Source organism: Scylla paramamosain, chromosome 10 (genome assembly GCF_035594125.1).
Source record: "Scylla paramamosain isolate STU-SP2022 chromosome 10, ASM3559412v1, whole genome shotgun sequence".
Lineage (NCBI taxonomy): Eukaryota > Metazoa > Arthropoda > Malacostraca > Decapoda > Portunidae > Scylla > Scylla paramamosain.
The window spans coordinates 28,028,840-28,045,975 of record NC_087160.1 but is presented as its reverse complement, the minus strand read 5'-3'; the positions used below and the strand labels follow the sequence as shown (position 1 = coordinate 28,045,975).

The following is a 17,136-nucleotide window of genomic DNA, read 5'->3' as shown; positions in this document are numbered from 1 at the left end:
TTACACAAGCTTGACTCAACCTCAGGTGTGAGATGTCAGTCACCATGGTGAGGAAACTATCAATTTACTTGCTTCACTCATCCTCTCATGCAGTTTTATTCCTTACCAAATTTCATTACTTTTAGTTTAGTTTACCTATGTATTTATTTATCATTATATTTTTCATTATTGGTGAGAATAGTAATTTAAGATGGGGGTAGTACATCTCAAAGAAACAACTTGGTATTTAGAGAAATGATAAATATGATTGATGGAGGCACTTCTATTTCTTTCTTATTGCCCAGGGAATTCTGAGGGCACAAAAAATTAATGTAGACAGATTTATTTCCTCATTATTGCCCTGAAATCCATTCACCTTAATGGAAGATGACTATAGTATGTCACAAGAACATGTGTGTGTGTGTGTGTGTGTGTGTGTGTGTGTGTGTGTGTGTGTGTGTGTGTGTGTGTGTGTGTGTGTGTGTGTGTGTGTGTGTGTGTGTGTGTGTGTGTCTGTGTGTGTGTGTGTGTGTGTGTGTGTGTGTGTGTGTGTGTGTGTGTGTGTGTGTGTGTGTGTGTGTGTGTGTCTGTGTGTGTGTGTGTATGCACATGCATACACATTAGTGCATCAACTAATAAAACCTTACCTGTTTCTACCAGAGGAAGATTCCATCTGAGGTATCAATCCTATTCCATTTCTCCAAAACATTTGAGTTCACTGCTAGTGTTCCTTGATTACTGAAACTAGCCAGGCAGCAGTATAAGTGAATTGGAATAATTATTTGGAAAATGTGGACATAAACTTATGGCTCATTTCACCAGGTAAGTCAGTTTACTTCAGTAATATTTCCTTTGCACTCAAACAGGATTCCTGCATTCTGCTTTTCATTCAGGTATTAGCCCAGGTTGATATGCATCTGAAGACATATGTCAGACATATGTCTGATTTCTCTTCCTGAGAACTTCCCGAAGGGGGCAGGATGACCATGATAAAAGTCTCCATTCATGATATATTATTTTCTGGTAATACTTTGACAACATTGATAAGTGAAGATATATGAATAAAATGAAGATTACATGTACATAACTATAATCAACACTAGTTTAAACTAAAGTCTGCTTTGATCAACTGATGCATAAATTTTCCATTTCACTTCTTCTTTGACACTTTATTCCCTCTGGGACCATCTCGCAAGGGGACAGCCACAGCAGAAGATATTCTACTTTCTTCCACTTTCTGCATTATTATGAACAATTATTGCACCTCTTGAGCACTCCAAATACACAAAACTATTGATAATTATACTTGTATGCTGCTGCATAATAAATATGAAGTTTATCAACACAGCTAAGACAGTGTTTAAAAATACAGTTTAGTCTCAAAACACTTGGAGATTCAACTCAAGTTTTGTTTCAGTGGATTACTTTCAGTATGAGATGCTTCTTTCTAAGGTGTAGGTTGTACCACATCTACACACAAACAAGACTTATATGTGTAATGAGCATTTTGGAAACAATATTACCAAAAGTATACAAAAATCTATATTTATATATCTTCAACAGTAAGAGCAAACATTAAATTATTAAAAAAAATTATACAGTGGAGAGCAGTTTCACATGTTGCCATCCATCTCTTAATAATATGCACACTATGTTACCAGTATATAAAAATATTTGTGTAGATTGGTGAGACTATATGGGAATGTAGACATATAAAAATGGAAGGCACAAATAATACCATCAAAGCTCAATATTTCTAGTCACAATACAACAGAATGCTCTTAAGGCTACTAACATTTGTGACTTCTCACGAGGCCCCCAACTTCTGCAGGCTTTACAATTTGGTCAAAGCCCTTGGTTTCAGTGCAAAAGCCAAGCCTCATCTGATGAAATAATGGATGGGTTAACCAATGTCTTCACTCATGGAAAGTATTTAATGGGAATAAGCTCTTTGAGTGATAAACATCTAACACAAAGAATATTAATGTCTGAAACAGTTTATCACTGCAGTGGTCTCAAGTACACTAAAGCTGTCCTTCAAGTGTAATATCCAGCTACATCTGTTCCTCGATATGTGTGACAGTTTGGAAGATGGAAATCCAGTGTATCCAGCATTCTTAAGATGAAATGTTTGAAAATGTTTCAATTAAAGAAACATTTCCAGTGATATACCACATGGAACTTAAAAGCTTCAATTTCCTCTATGTGGTCATTGCTCTATATATTTACAAAACACAAAAGAATATCAACTGACACATCTTGAATTAACATGATTTCTGCAGGAGCCACAGGCCTTTTGTATTCAGATGCTTTCTCGGTCAAAATCATCAACACCAATCTTCACAAACATAAAAATGTATAAACTATGATTTCACATATTGGGGTGAGATACAATAAATACAAAAACTCAGCTTAATTACGTAACACTGACAACTCACGTATCATATGCAAGGCACAGCAGGACACATGGAAGGACTTGATCATGGGCCAAGGATCACTCCACACAGGAGGCAAAGCACTTTTTGGCTGCATCCCGTGCATAGGGAATGTACGAGAGGGAGTACCATGTCATGGCCAGGAACTGTATGATCACCATAAGCAGTGCCAGGGCCTTCTTGTGGATCTAGAACAGTGAGTAAATGGTGTTAGATATCTTTGTATACCTAGACCAATGAGATCTGGGGATGAGATGATATAAGATGCTTTGAATAAAAGAAACAGATGAGATGATATAAGATGCTTTGAATAAAAGAAACAATCTCCACAACATGATTTCTCCTATAGAGGCAATGTGTTATCCTATAACTCCAACATTTCATAACAGGACTAGTGACCTACACCAACACATCCCTTATGCATGATTTTTTTTTTTTTTTTTAAGTTTGTGCCATAAAGTTTCATGAGGGACCAAAGACAAAAATTCTATGGCATATCAAACTAATACAAGTATCTCACCCACATTCTGAAAACTTTATGGCACAAACTAAAAAAAGAAAAAAAAAAAATCATGCATAAGGGATGTGTTGGTGTAGGTCACTAGTCCTGTTATGAAATGTTGGAGTTATAGGATAACACATTGCCTCTATAGGAGAAATCATGTTGTGGAGATTGTTTCTTTTATTCAAAGCATCTTATATCATCTCATCTGTTTCTTTTATTCAAAGCATCTTACATTCTGAAAACTCTCTCTCTCTCTCTCTCTCTCTCTCTCTCTCTCTCTCTCTCTCTCTCTCTCTCTCTCTCTCTCTCTCTCTCTCTTTCTCTCTCTCTCTCTCTCTCTCTCTCTTAATCCCCTCCTGTGGTTTTCTCCCTTCTCTCTCTCTCTCTCTCTCTCTCTCTCTCTCTCTCTCTCTCTCTCTCTCTCTCTCTCTCTCTCTCTCCCTCTCTCTCTCTTAATCCCCTCCCGTGGTTTTCTCCCCCCCCCTCTCTCTCTCTCTCTGACAACTTACCACAAAAGCAGCAATGAGGGTCATGAAGAGTGCCAAAAACATGACAATGGTGGCAATAATGCGGGTCTTGGCAAACATCTTCTTGCATTGGTTGACAGGCCCCATGAGGAAGCATGTACTGCAAAGTTAAACAATGAGTCTACATAATGCAACAATATCTCCAAAAGAATTAGTCATTTGTTGTAATTAATCAAAAGACTTGATAGTGAAGCTGGCTTGTATGTTAGAACACTGCTGAGGATTGGCTAGGTAATTATTAGTGATGAAACTGTTTTAAGGACTTCACACGCTATAAATAAGCAAGATTTGTGCTCTTGCATCAGAGTTCTTGAAATGATGCTTATTTTGTTCATGCATGCTTGTCTGTTTGCAATCAATCTTTGGTCTAGGAAAGAGCAAGTCCTAAGGTTCTGAGGCCCTATGCAGAATTATATTTTTGGCATCAATGTACTCTCAACTGAAATCTTCCTAGCAATAATTTGACTTGTACATGCATCATAAACCAATATTAATAACATTCATACAGAATACAAATGGGTAGAAAAGGAAAAACAAGGAATGTAAGAAAGAGAGGGACACTGCAAGAAGCCAGTAGGCCTACATGTAGCAGCCCTTGTACAAAACATAGCTATCTATATCCACCTATTATCTCTGTCCATAAATTTATTAAATCCCCTTTTGAAGTTCCCTATAGAATCAGTACAATACTGAAAACCTGATTACAGAGTCTATTCTAGTCACCTACCACTCTATTTCAAAACCAATTTCTGCTTATCTCTATAAAATCTAACTTTATTTAGCTTGAATCTGTTATTTTTAGTCATATCCAGATTACTATCCCAAAGGATTCTGTTTGCATTATCCTTGTCATATTCCTAAGGCCACTTAAATACAGAGTTTGCATAAAAAATAAATAAATAAAAAAAAACACTCAAAACAAACCTGCTCCCCCCCCAAAAAAAAAATCTTTTTTTATTTTATGTATCAAAATTTAGCTTTATATCATGTCAAAGATGTTTATCATATGCAGTTCAATCATGTCCACACTATGAAAGTAGTGAAGCTATGTAAATGGTGCAGCTTCTGCCAAAAAAGTATATCGTATGTAGTTCAATCATGTCCACACTGTAAAAGCGGTGAAGCTGTTGCCATGTAAATATATATACCATATATATATGTAAATATGTATACCATGTAAATCAAGACCCCTTCAGCGACTATCACTGTATTGTCTGCTGCCTCTTGATAAATAAACCAGATATTATTATTATTATTATTATTATATTGATAAATAAGGTCTATATATGTACGTACATATACATAAAAAATGTAAAAGTAATCAAGCCTGACCTTATCATTTCCTATACAGTACAAGTTAACACAGGCTTTGTCCAACCAGACCAACCTGTATCAGCATGACCTAAACAAGTGTTTGTTCTTCATTATACAATAGAAAGAGTCAAAAATTTTCAAGATCTAATTCTCCTCGTGACTTCTAGCAGCTAGCCGAAAACATCTCCAATAACTTTTTCTTCATCTTTCCCTCCTTTATTTCAACTTGATGGCACCACCATCATCTCATCTATTTCTAAAGCTGAACTCTTCACTCAAACCTTTGTTAAAAACTCTACCTTGAATGATTCAGGGCTTGTTCCTCCCTCTCCTTCACCCTCTGATAACTTCATGCTACCCATTAAAATCCTTTGCAGTGATGTTTTCCATTCCTTCATTAGTCTAAACCCTCAGAAAGCTTCTTTTTTATTTTTAGGTGGGACACTGGGTAACAGCATAAGCAGGATTAGAGGTTAGGAAAAGGTCAAGAATGTTGGGCGTATCTCCAAGACAGTCAAGAATAAGAATAGGATGTTGCACCAATTGCTCTAGGTCATGGAGGATAGCAAAGTTGAAGGGTAGTTCACCAGGATGGTCAGTGAAGGGAGAGGAAAGCCAAAGCTGGTGGTGAACATTGAAATCTCCAAGAATGGAGATCTCTGCAAAAAGGAAAGAGAAATCAGAATGTGCTCCACTCTGGAAGTTAAGTAGTCAAAGAATTTCTTATAGTCAGAGGAGTTAGATGAGATGTATACAGCACAAACAAATTTAGTTTGAGAATGACTCTATAGTCATAGCCAGATGGTGGAAAACTCAGAAGATTCAAGAGCATGGGCACGAGAACAGGTTAAGTTACTGCACACATAAATGTAACATCCAGCTTTGGACTGAAAATGAGGATAGAGAAAGGAGAGAACAGAAAACGGGCTACTGTTAGTTGCCTCAGACACCTGTGTTTCTGTGAGGAAAAGAAAATAAAGTTTAGTAGAGGAGAGGTGGTGTTCTACTGATTGAAAATTAGATCTAAGACTGCGAATGCTGCAGAAATTAATGAAGAAAATGTTGAGGGGGATGTCAAGACACTTAGGGTCAATACCAGAAGAGCAGTCTGACCTGGGAACATTTGTGGTCCCTTCCCCAGATGGTGATTCCAAGGCTGATGTAGGAGTCACCATGATAATTTTGAATTTTGAGTGAAGGGTGTGTGTGTAATTAGGTGATTGTAGTTTTGTGTCAAGGAAGAGAGTTGTCTTTAGAAGACAGGCTGCCCCCTTGTGTTGTGAGTCACAAAGGGATATGTTCAGTGAGGTCACAGCTGAGTTTAATGATAAGTTCACAGCACCCCATGATCCAGTGCTTTAGACCTCACTGTAAGTAATTACCATTTCGGCAGGTGCCTACTGCCTCATCCTCCTGATGGGGTCCCTCCTATAGTTCTCTGAAACTGTGCCTCTGTGTTTGCACCTTGCCTAGTCAAACACTTCCAACTCTAACAATTAACATCTACCTTTCCTTCTTGCTTGAAGTATGTCTTCATTCAGCCTGTTCCTAAAAAGGGTGGCTGTCCTAATCACTCAAACTATTGTCCTATTGCTTTAATTTCCTACCTACCTAAAGTTTTGAATCTATCCTCTACAGCAGGGGTCGGCAACCTTTTGAACATAGTGTGCCAGTTTATAATTCATGCCACTTTTTTACTACCTTGCGTGCCAAATGTTATTTTTTCAGCCCTATATGTAGCCTACGAAAATGAAAATCATAATTATACACTATGACTGAGTATGTAGTGACCATTGTAATTAAAGTAAAATGTATTTTTCTCCATATACATAACATAAATGTGACATTTTTTGTAGCATTTATTATTCTTAGTAACTAAAAATATACTTCTTTATTTTAAAATTGTACTCACATTATTAATGCGATCCTTGCCCTTGCTTCCCTTTGGCCAAAGTTGAAATTTCAGGTGAATATCTGGACACCTTGAGCTTTACACAACCCTCAGAATGATCCGTTGTAAGGTTGCTGCGATGGGGATTGAGGATGTGCTTCATGTGTGAAAATATCTGCTCGCACTGATATGTAGATCCAAATGCTGATAGCAATGCAAAAGCTACTTTCTTCATGCAACTGAATTTATCAGGCAGTGATGTCCAGGAACTTAATATGGAGGCTGCATGATCAGTCGTACTAGTTTCCAATATTTCTCGAAGATCCTTAAATTTAGCTGACCACAATGATGATGCCTGAAAGTCAATTAACTGCATTTGCAACTCCTCAGTTTCCATCCACTCAAAAAGAGATGCGTCCAACTCACTGTATCTAAACGTGTCTGGTCTGATTAAAAAGGAAAACACTGGGCCGATGTTTTGGAAATCTTTAAATCTGATTGAGAACTCAGATTTCAATTCTTGCATGTACACCTGAAGATCAGTAGTGTTGATAGGATGAGTTGCAGATAAGTTTTTCAAGTTTTTGAAGTAACGGAAAGAACCATTTTTAATATCTGATGAGTAAACTGCAAGCTTTGCAACAAATGCCTTCCAAGTATCATACAAGTCCATCACTGTTTTTCCTGCACCTTGCAAGAGAAGACTGAGGTCATTTAGATGTTTGGTGATGTCTGAGAGAAACATAAGTTTCACAATCCAGTCTCTGTCCTCCAGCTCAGGGTAGCCTTGGCCTTTTTCTGTTAAGAAAAGCTTGACTTCATCAAAGCATTCCACAAATCTCTCCAATACCTTCCCACAGCTTAGCCACCTAACACTGCTGTGCAAGGGTATATCTTTGTAAGCACTGTCCACCTCTTCAAGGAAAGCTTGAAACTGCCTGTGCGTAAGAGAAGAGTGTGCAACAACAAAATTCACTACTTTTGTTACAGTAGCCATCACCTTGTTGAGATCAGAGTTCGAGATTTTGGCACATAAATTTTCTTGATGAATTATGCAGTGCAATTTCAAAATGGGGTGTCCAATTTTATCCTCAACAAGCTTGGTAAAACCCTTGTTTTTTCCTACCATAGCAGGGGCACCATCTGTTGTAACTGCAAAAATCTTTCTTATGTCAACCCCTCTCTCCTCAAAATGGTCAGTGAATGTCTTCAGTATGTCCTCCCCCTTGGTAGTGCCATACATAGGTTGAAGACAGCACAGCTCCTCGTGTATCTCTGTGTCACTGTACCTGGCAAAAACAGCCAGGCGGGGAATGTCATTTATATCCACGCTTTCATCCAGGGCCACACTGAACACAGGTGTAGTTGTTAAAGCAACAGTTTGTTGCTCACCTACATTAGCAGCCATTTCAGAAATACGTCTCTCCACGGTCCTAGCTGAGGCAGGAATATCTTTTATCCTTGAGATGATCATGTGTTTGTTTGATATGCCATCAAAAAGCACCTCAGAGCACTCTAGGAAAGCTGCTTTTATGAAATCTCCATCAGTAAAAGGCTTTCCATGCTTGGCAATACACAGAGCTAGTTTGTAACTGGCCTCAGTTGCATTGATTTTGCTAGCACTCAGATTCTTAAACACATTACTTTGTTTCTCATAGCGGGATACTGCTTTCTTAATCGCTTCAGTCTTGTCTGCACTGTCCTTGAAAGTCTTCTCGTGTTTTGTTTCAAAGTGTCTTTTAACACTAGATGTGCGGCACACGACATTTTCGCAGCAGAGAGCACATACAGCACGATCATTCTGTTGAATAAATCCAAAGTCATTTGTCCATGATGACTGAAATGATCGGACATCAAGTTTGACTTTTTTCGCAGTAGCCATGGTGAGAGTAACTAGCAAGAGCGTCACTCAGGGCAGCTAAATAGTCACTGAAATAGCAGCGCTGCTTGACTGATGCGTCACCAGCGGCGGGGGCCAACGTGTCTCATACTCGTCTACATCTCGCTGTGCTCACGTACACCTCATCGCGGGTACAAAACATTTTCGTTTTAATTTAATCATTTTAATATATCAAAAGAAAGAATTATTTAGAATCATACGAAAATTTAAATCATAATTGTAAGGATGTACAATACACATTCTCTCTCTCTCTCTCTCTCTCTCTCTCTCTCTCTCTCTCTCTCTCTCTCTCTCTCTCTCTCTCTCTCTCTCTCTCATTATTTCGTTGCTTTACTTTTTTTTTTTTGCTCCATATCACGTGGCGTGCCATAGGCAAGCACTCTGCGTGCCAAGTCTGGCACGCGTGCCATAGGTTGCCGACCCCTGCTCTACAGAAAGATTCTTAAACATCTATCACTTCACAACCTTCTATCTGATCACCAGTATGGGTTGTGTCTAGACTGCTCAATTAGTGATCTTCTGGCTTTCCTTACGGAGTCTTGGTCATCCTCTTTTAGGGTTTTGGTGAAATTTTTGCTATAGGCTTAGGCATATCAAAAGCTTTTGATAGAATCTGGCACAAAGCTTTGAGTTCCAAACTGCTCTCCTATGGCTTCTATCCTTCTCTCTGTAACTTCACCTGAAGTTTCTTTTCTGACCATTTTATTGCTGCTGTGGTTGACAGTCACTGTTCTTCTTCTAAATTTATTAACAGTGTTCAGGGTTCTGTCCTGTCACCCACTCTCTTCCTATTATTCATCAAAGATCTTCTAAACCAAACTTCTTGTCCTATCCACTTCTATGCTGATGATATCACCCTGAACTTTTCCACATCTTTTCATAGACGTTCAACCCTTCAGGAAGTAAACAGTTCTTGCAGGGAAGTAACAGAATGCCTGACTTCCAATCTCTCTAAAATTTATGACTGGGACAGAGCAAACTTAGTATTGTTCAATACCTCCAAAACTCAATTCCTCCATCTATCAACTTGACACAGCCTTCCAGGTAACTATCCCCTCTTCTTCAATGACACTCAGCTGTCCCCCTCTTCTACACTGAACATCCTCAGTCTGTCCTTTACTTATAATCTAAACAGGAAACTTCACATTTCATCTCTAGCTAAAACAGTTTCTATGAAGTTAGGCATTCTGACTCGTCTCAACCAGTTTTTCTCACCTCCCCTTAGCTGCTAACTCTGTACAGGGGCCTTATGTGTCCGTGTATGGAGTATGCTACACATGTGTGGAAGGGTTCCACTCATACCGCTCTTTTAGACAGGATGGAATCAAAAGCATTTCATCTTATCAACTCCTCTCCTCTAAGTAACTGACTGTCTTCAGCCTCTCTTTCTCATCATCACTACATTACATCTCTTGCTATCTTCTACCGCAATTTTCATGCTAACTTCTCTTCTGAACTTGCTAACTGCATGCCTCTCCTCATCCCACAGCCTTGCTGCACAACACTTTTTTCTTTCTCTCATCCCTGTTCTGTCCACCTCTCTAATGCAGAGTTAACCAGTATTCTCAATCCTTCATCCCTTTCTCTGGTAAACTCTGGAACTCCCTTCCTGTTTTTGTATTTCCTCCTTCCTATGACTTGAACTCTCTCATGAGAGAGGTTTTAAGACACTTATCCTTTAATTTTTGACGACCGCTTCTGACTCTATTCGGGGACTGGCACCTCAGTGGGTCTTTTTTTATTTTTATTTTTGTTGCTGTTGGTCAGTGTCCCTCCTACATGGAGAGAGAGAGAGAGAGAGAGAGAGAGAGAGAGAGAGAGAGAGAGAGAGAGAGAGAGAGAGAGAGAGAGAGAGAGAGAGAGAGAGAGAGAGAGAGAGAGAGAGAGAGAGAGAGAGAGAGAGAGAGAGAGAGAGAGAGAGAGAGAGAGAGAGAGAGAGAGAGAGAGAGAGAGAGAGAGAGAGAGAGAGAGAGAGAGAGAGAGAGAGAGAGAGAAACATTTAAAACCTTTTGTTTCACTCTAGATTACTTAATTGCTTATTTAAATTGATTTATATATAAATATGGAAAATAAACAAAGATAAATAAAACCACCAAAAATAACAACAAACCCTCCAAAAAAAAAAACAATAAATAAAACTCCTGTGGGGTTGGGTTTTCTAAACCCAAGTTTTTTCCAAGCCTGCTTAGATATCTTGAATAATAAAATTTTGCTGTCAGATTACATTGCAGAAAAATTAAGGTAAATTACAGAAGTCATCACAAACAATATTATCTTTATTTACGGAACTCTTGAGACAGAAGATTATCCAAGCAGTTTGTTACACCGCATGTAGCTAAAACTGGCCATCTCTGACACATTGTGCCATAATGGAGATATCTCTCAACTGTCTAGTGTGACTACTACTGATACTGCAAATAACACAAGTTAACTGATAGCAGTTTCCTATGGCTACTACCACCCAGCTTCTAGATAGCAACAGTCCCTAAAGTGATCAGGTACTTCCTGTGGTTCTTATCAATTACCCATCCTGTTCAGTGCATGACATAGATTACAGGTGAAAGGAATTAAAGTCATAATCTAATTCTAAATAAATTCATAAAAGTATCAAATATTCAACATAAAAGACAACTTAAGAATGTAAGTAAAAACTAATATGCTGGGACTTACAGTTACTAACATGTATATCTGCCAGCATTAAAAGATATACCACAATTGCATACCCTGCATAACAAGACAATCTAAGCCCTCCCACAGCCACTCTCTGAATGGCTGTCAGGTAAGGACAGAAAGAGTTGCACTGCAGTACATCATTTACATAAAATTCAGTATCCAATGATGTCTAGATATGAACACTTAATTTTGCTTCACCACATTCTATTTATTCTATTTTGTGAACATATAATGCACTCACCTGGAAAGAGCAAGACAATTCCCAATGGTGTAAAAGACAGCAAACAAGATGAGTCCTTTGGGAAGGAACAACAGTGCTGAGCCAAGGAAGGACATTACAAAACCAAGGACGAAGCAAATTGCAAACCCCTTCACTCTGGTGTTCCAGCTGAGACTGTTGTTATCAATCACCTGAGGGAGGAAACACAGGTATAGGTGATGAGAATCAGCACTTAGCACTGGGCTATTAGTTGGTAAAGTTCACTCTAAGAAAACAAATTTCTTCTTTCCCCTAGGATATGGAGATAAAATAACATTTACAAAATTAATACAAAACATTTACTAAATAATGTTAAATAAGATGGCCATACATTTGCATATATATATATATATATATATATATATATATATGTATATATATATATATATGTATATATATATATATATATATATATATATATATATATATATATATATATATATATATATATATATATATATATATATATATATATATATATATATATGTATATATATATATATATATATATATATATATATATATATATATATATATATATATATATATATATATATATATATATATATATATATAACTTCTGCAAGTATCAAAAAATATTTCTCACTGGCTTGTCGGAGGCTGAGAGGATCAAATGTAATGAAATTTATTCAGCAATATCTTATACTGAATACTAGAACTAGGTACAATGCAAGTATGACAATGTCAATGGTTATGAACTTATGCAAACAATATAAATTGTGGAAATGCATAATAATAAGCAGTTACAAAAGCAACAATAATTGTATACTGAAGCAGCAAATCAAGCGAACATACAGCACACCACATATACATACATACTTGTGTACCAGTCTGTCTTGATGTTACACTATCACTCCTTTGTTTTTCCAGTAAATATAATGGAATATTATGGCCTCATACTTTCTATGTACTACTTACATCACTCATAATGCAATACATACAGTTTTTTGCAATGTGGTGGGAACAAACTGCAATGATTATCTTTTTGCACTTCATAATATCACACACTATTTACTATAAAAAGTGATGTATCATTGTTATTATTATTATCTTTTTTTTTCAAACAGTAAAAAAGAATTCATGGCTGACAGTTTTTTTTTGGCATAATAATGATCATTCAGAACATTACAATCATGCATCAAAAGTGCACTGTACCTTTTTTACAATATGTAGTTTTGACATAAGTACTCAATCAATTTACTTATATCTCTGGTCCCTGATCCTTGCAATTTTGCCAGATTAGGTTTTAAAACTTTATCAACAGACCTCTGGTCTGGTCACTGTCAAAGATCTGAGACAATTGCAAACTGGTAACCAAAACAACTTGCAGCCGACAAAAGTTCATACACACTACTCTATCAAAATGTCTGGAGGTTGCTACATTATATTTACTTTGGAAATCTAGTTTTCCATGATGTTTTGAGAGTGGGCTGAGAGATGACACTGGCTTACATGCTGCTGTTACTTTGCCTACTGGTCTGTGAGCCCTATCTATCAAACCTAAGTTCTTGTGAGCACCCACAGTAGGTAGGGGGAGTGCATAAATTTGTGAAAGGCTGTTTAAGGTACTATACTGAATGACATACAAGAAAATGACTCAAAAATTGACCTTCAAATTTAAACTTCTCAAAAACTAGTTTAGTCTAAGATGCTCACTATTGTAGCTGATTACATATTAGTGTTTCTAAACTGAGATATTTTTTCTAAGAGCACCCAACAGATCTTCACAATCAAGCAGTGATGATTTTTTATCCCTGCAAGTATTATATGTATTTTCTATTTATGTTATATTTGCAACAGTTTTCATTTATCTGAGACATTCCTCAGATTCCTTTTCCCTTTCTGTGTGTATGTGTGTGGTTTATGGGTGGAGGAGTCTAAGCTCATGTTGTCCCGTCTCGATATCTACTCTTATCCAGTTTTTCCTAAAAATCATGTATAATTATTGGATTTACTACTTCTTTTTGCAGCTCATTCCAGATTCCTGCAATCCTTTGCAGGAAACTGTTCTTCTTAATATCCCTTCTACACACACCCTTCTTCACCTTCTTCTCGTGCCCTCTTGTGCTTCTAAAGTCTCTCACCATCAAAATCACTCCAGTCTAATTTTTCATAGCCCAATAAAATTCAAAATAAGGCAATCAGGTCACCTCTCTCTCTTCTCTCTTCCAAGGTGGGCAGGTTTAGTTTTTTTAGTCTCTCTTCATACAATAAGTCTGATAGGGTCGAAAGCAACTTTGTCGCTGCTCGTTGTATTCTCTCTAATTCTTTTATGTCCCTTTTAGTGCTGAGAGACCATATCACTGCCACATATTCCAAACAAAGTCTTATCACTGTCACAATTAAATTCCTAATGATCCCTTTATCCAGATAGTTAAACACTGCTGTTACATTTCTCACCAGATTATATATATTCATTTCCCCCATCTTCCTTCTTACATGTACCTCTGGGAACAGCTTATCAGTGATAACAATTCCAAGGTCTTTCTCTTCCCTCTTCACTTTTATTTCCTCATTACCAATTTATAACTGAAGACTGGCCTCAAATAACTATGCCCAAACTTCAATACTCCACATTTTTTACATTAAACTCCATTTTCCAAGTGCCACTTCAATCCCAGATCACATTCAGATCTTCCTGTAGAGCCTCACAGTCTTCTGTCCTCTCCACTTTTCTCATCAATTTTGCATCATCAGCAAATAGAATCATGTTACTATTCACCCCTTCCATCATATCATTCACATAGATTAGTGTGTGTGTGTGTGTGTGTGTGTGTGTGTGTGTGTACGAGTATTTACCTAGTTGTGGTTTACAGGAGGGGAGTAATCTCATAGTATCCCATCTCTATATCCATCCAGTTTGGTCTTAAAAGCATGTGTGTGCGTGTGTGTGTGTGTGTGTGTGTGTGTGTGTGGGGTGGAGAGAGAGAGAGAGAGAGAGAGAGAGAGAGAGAGAGAGAGAGAGAGAGAGAGAGAGAGAGAGAGAGAGAGAGAGAGAGAGAGAGAGAGAGAGAGAGAGAGAGAGAGAGAGAGAGAGAGAGAGAGAGAGAGAGAGAGAGAGAGAGAGAGAGAGAGAGAGAGAGAAACACACACACACACACACACACACACACACACACACACACACACACACACACACACACACACACACACACACACGTGAACAGAGATGATGAACTAATAACCTAAAGTCAAGTCCTCTTGGACAGCAGCTCTTTACCTGTAATTATTGAGTAGCAGAAGACTACCCACAAGTTGTTGTCAACTGTGTCTTTGATTGTGAATTCCTCATAAATCATTGGGAGGTGATATAACCCAATTTAGGAACAACTTTAAAAATCCTTTCTATCCAACCATGAGTGGAGGATGGTAATCCATCTGATAAATAAATCAACAAGCTCCAGAAACAATACCTTACATGTACTATGCATTCAAGATGTTGAAAAAAAAGGGAAAAATATTCCATCTACCTATTTATCTCTGTGGTATCTTACTCCCACCAGGAACATCACCCAGGGAAGTGGTCACAACAGAGTCTCCACCTCTCTCCATCCAAACATTCCCTTCTTGCTTGCTCAAATGCTTTGCCTCTACTATTGCCTCTTTCACACACATATTCTTTATCTTATCGCCTCTTTCACACATGTATTCTTTATCTTATCCTTCTATTTTAAATGTGGTCTTCTTCTCCTATTAGCACCTTCAAATTACTAGTGTGTTTTTTCCCATTCCACCACTGCACAATTTACACCACCTACATAGTGCACGTACCACATCCTCCACACACACTTCCCTTGCTATCACCTTCCCATCTACTCATTCCTTATGCTCCACTAAGACAACTCATTTCCACAGTACACTCTCTTGATTGTTGTGCCTTATTCCTTGTTCATGTCTCTGATCCACATGTCAACATCACTATTCCTTAGACATTTCTTTACATTTACTGACACATTTCTCCCTCTCATGACTCTTGCAAATGCTCCTATAGCATGCTTACCTTTCAAAGCCCTCTCTCTTATCTCTCCATCCATTTAATTATGTTTATCTAGCACTGTTTCCATATACTTAAACTCACCTCCATTCTCTCTCCTTCCATAAAAACCTCACTCTCATCCTATAAGGTATTCTAGTCCCACACTTCCACTTCTCTTCTTCCAACTTTCTTTTCCCAATATTCATCTTCAGTTTCCATCTCACACATACTCAATGGAACTGATCCATCAGTCTTTGCTAATAAGACTGTCATATTTAAACAGGCATGCTACTGTGACTCATCCCACTATACTTCATTTCAGCCTTGCACCAACATTTCCTAATCTCACTTTCATCTTCCTCAGACAGCAATCCATAAAATTATTCAACAACAATGGGACATCATGCATCCCTGCCTCACTCTTCTTCCAGCAACAAAATTCTCACTTAGCTCTCCCTTCACCCTTACACATGCACTTGTATCCCTATAAAAAGCCTTAATTCCTTCCAGAAACTGCTCTCCTACAACACAAAGGACTTCCCTATCAACCTTATCACATGCTTTCTCTACGTAGGTCCATGAACATTAACACAACTTCTCAATCTTGAATACAATAATCAGGTTCATATCAATGTTCCCTTTTTCTTTAATCCTCTCTGTTCTTCACTGATATTCACTTCAGTCAAGATTCTCCAATAACTTTTCCTGGCACACTAAGCAAACTGACCCCCTATAACTATTACATTCATTCCTATAATCTTTCCCTTTATATATAGACACAATAACTGCTTTCCACCACTCGTCAGGTACTTCCTCTTGCTTCCATGCCAATTCAGTTATTAGAAGCATCCAATCTGCTACCACTTCACCTCCACAATTCAAAATTTCTGCAGTTATTCCATCTGTACCTTTGATTTGGCTCTGACTTTCTCTATCTCCTCTTTACCAATTTGCCTCTATATAAACACTCTTTCTCTACCTTCTTTCATACTCTTACCAGACATTGTTGCTTTCTGTGCAGTCTTTTCATTCATTAACCAGATAAAATGCTTCTTCCACACATCTTACATATCCTTCCTTCCTACAAGAACTCCATCTTCCATATTCCCTCAAAATTTCCTCTGGACTTTAGGAGGTCATCATTTGCCAATAGATCATTGCAGCATCTTTACTTCAAGACCACCACCACACTCCCACTTGATTTACACAAGTTTCAATTTTGTGAATTCAGAATAACACATGTTTGCATTAATTAGAAAAAAATAAAAATAAATAAATAAATAAATAAAAAAAAAAAAAAAAATATATATATATATATATATATATATATATATATATATATATATATATATATATATATATATATATATATATATATATATATATATATATATATATATATATATATATATATATACACAAATAAAGTAAAATTTCACTCAATTGTACATCAATTAATCATAGTTTTGGATACCAACATATATAGCTCCTTTGGGCATGTTTGGTTAACCACCTGTTGGTGAACCAGTCCCTATAGAGGGAGCAGGACAGGTATGTCTTGCTCCTGTCCTGTAAGGACTAGTCACCTTACAAGTTCTCAGACTGTGACAGGAGGCTTGCTTAGCTTTGTGTTACATGTGATGGACTCCTCCCCTC

The 17,136-nt window shown here is 37.4% G+C and overlaps 1 protein-coding gene across 7 annotated transcripts in view; it reads right to left on the bottom strand.

Annotated features, from left to right (window-relative positions):
- Positions 1 to 1,507: 1,507 nt before the first annotated feature.
- The window catches only part of LOC135104482 (vesicle transport protein SFT2A-like), a 28,364-nt gene continuing 12,735 nt past the window's right edge, over positions 1,508 to 17,136 (bottom strand). For all 7 annotated transcript variants that reach the window (XM_064012004.1, XM_064012006.1, XM_064012005.1 and 4 more), the window contains 3 exons: positions 11,466 to 11,635; positions 3,429 to 3,546; positions 1,508 to 2,602 (listed from right to left, as the gene is read on the bottom strand). In XM_064012004.1, the coding sequence (XP_063868074.1) occupies positions 2,474 to 2,602; positions 3,429 to 3,546; positions 11,466 to 11,635 (417 nt within the window). In that variant the 3' untranslated portion in view covers positions 1,508 to 2,473. The remainder of the gene's footprint in view (positions 2,603 to 3,428; positions 3,547 to 11,465; positions 11,636 to 17,136) is intronic.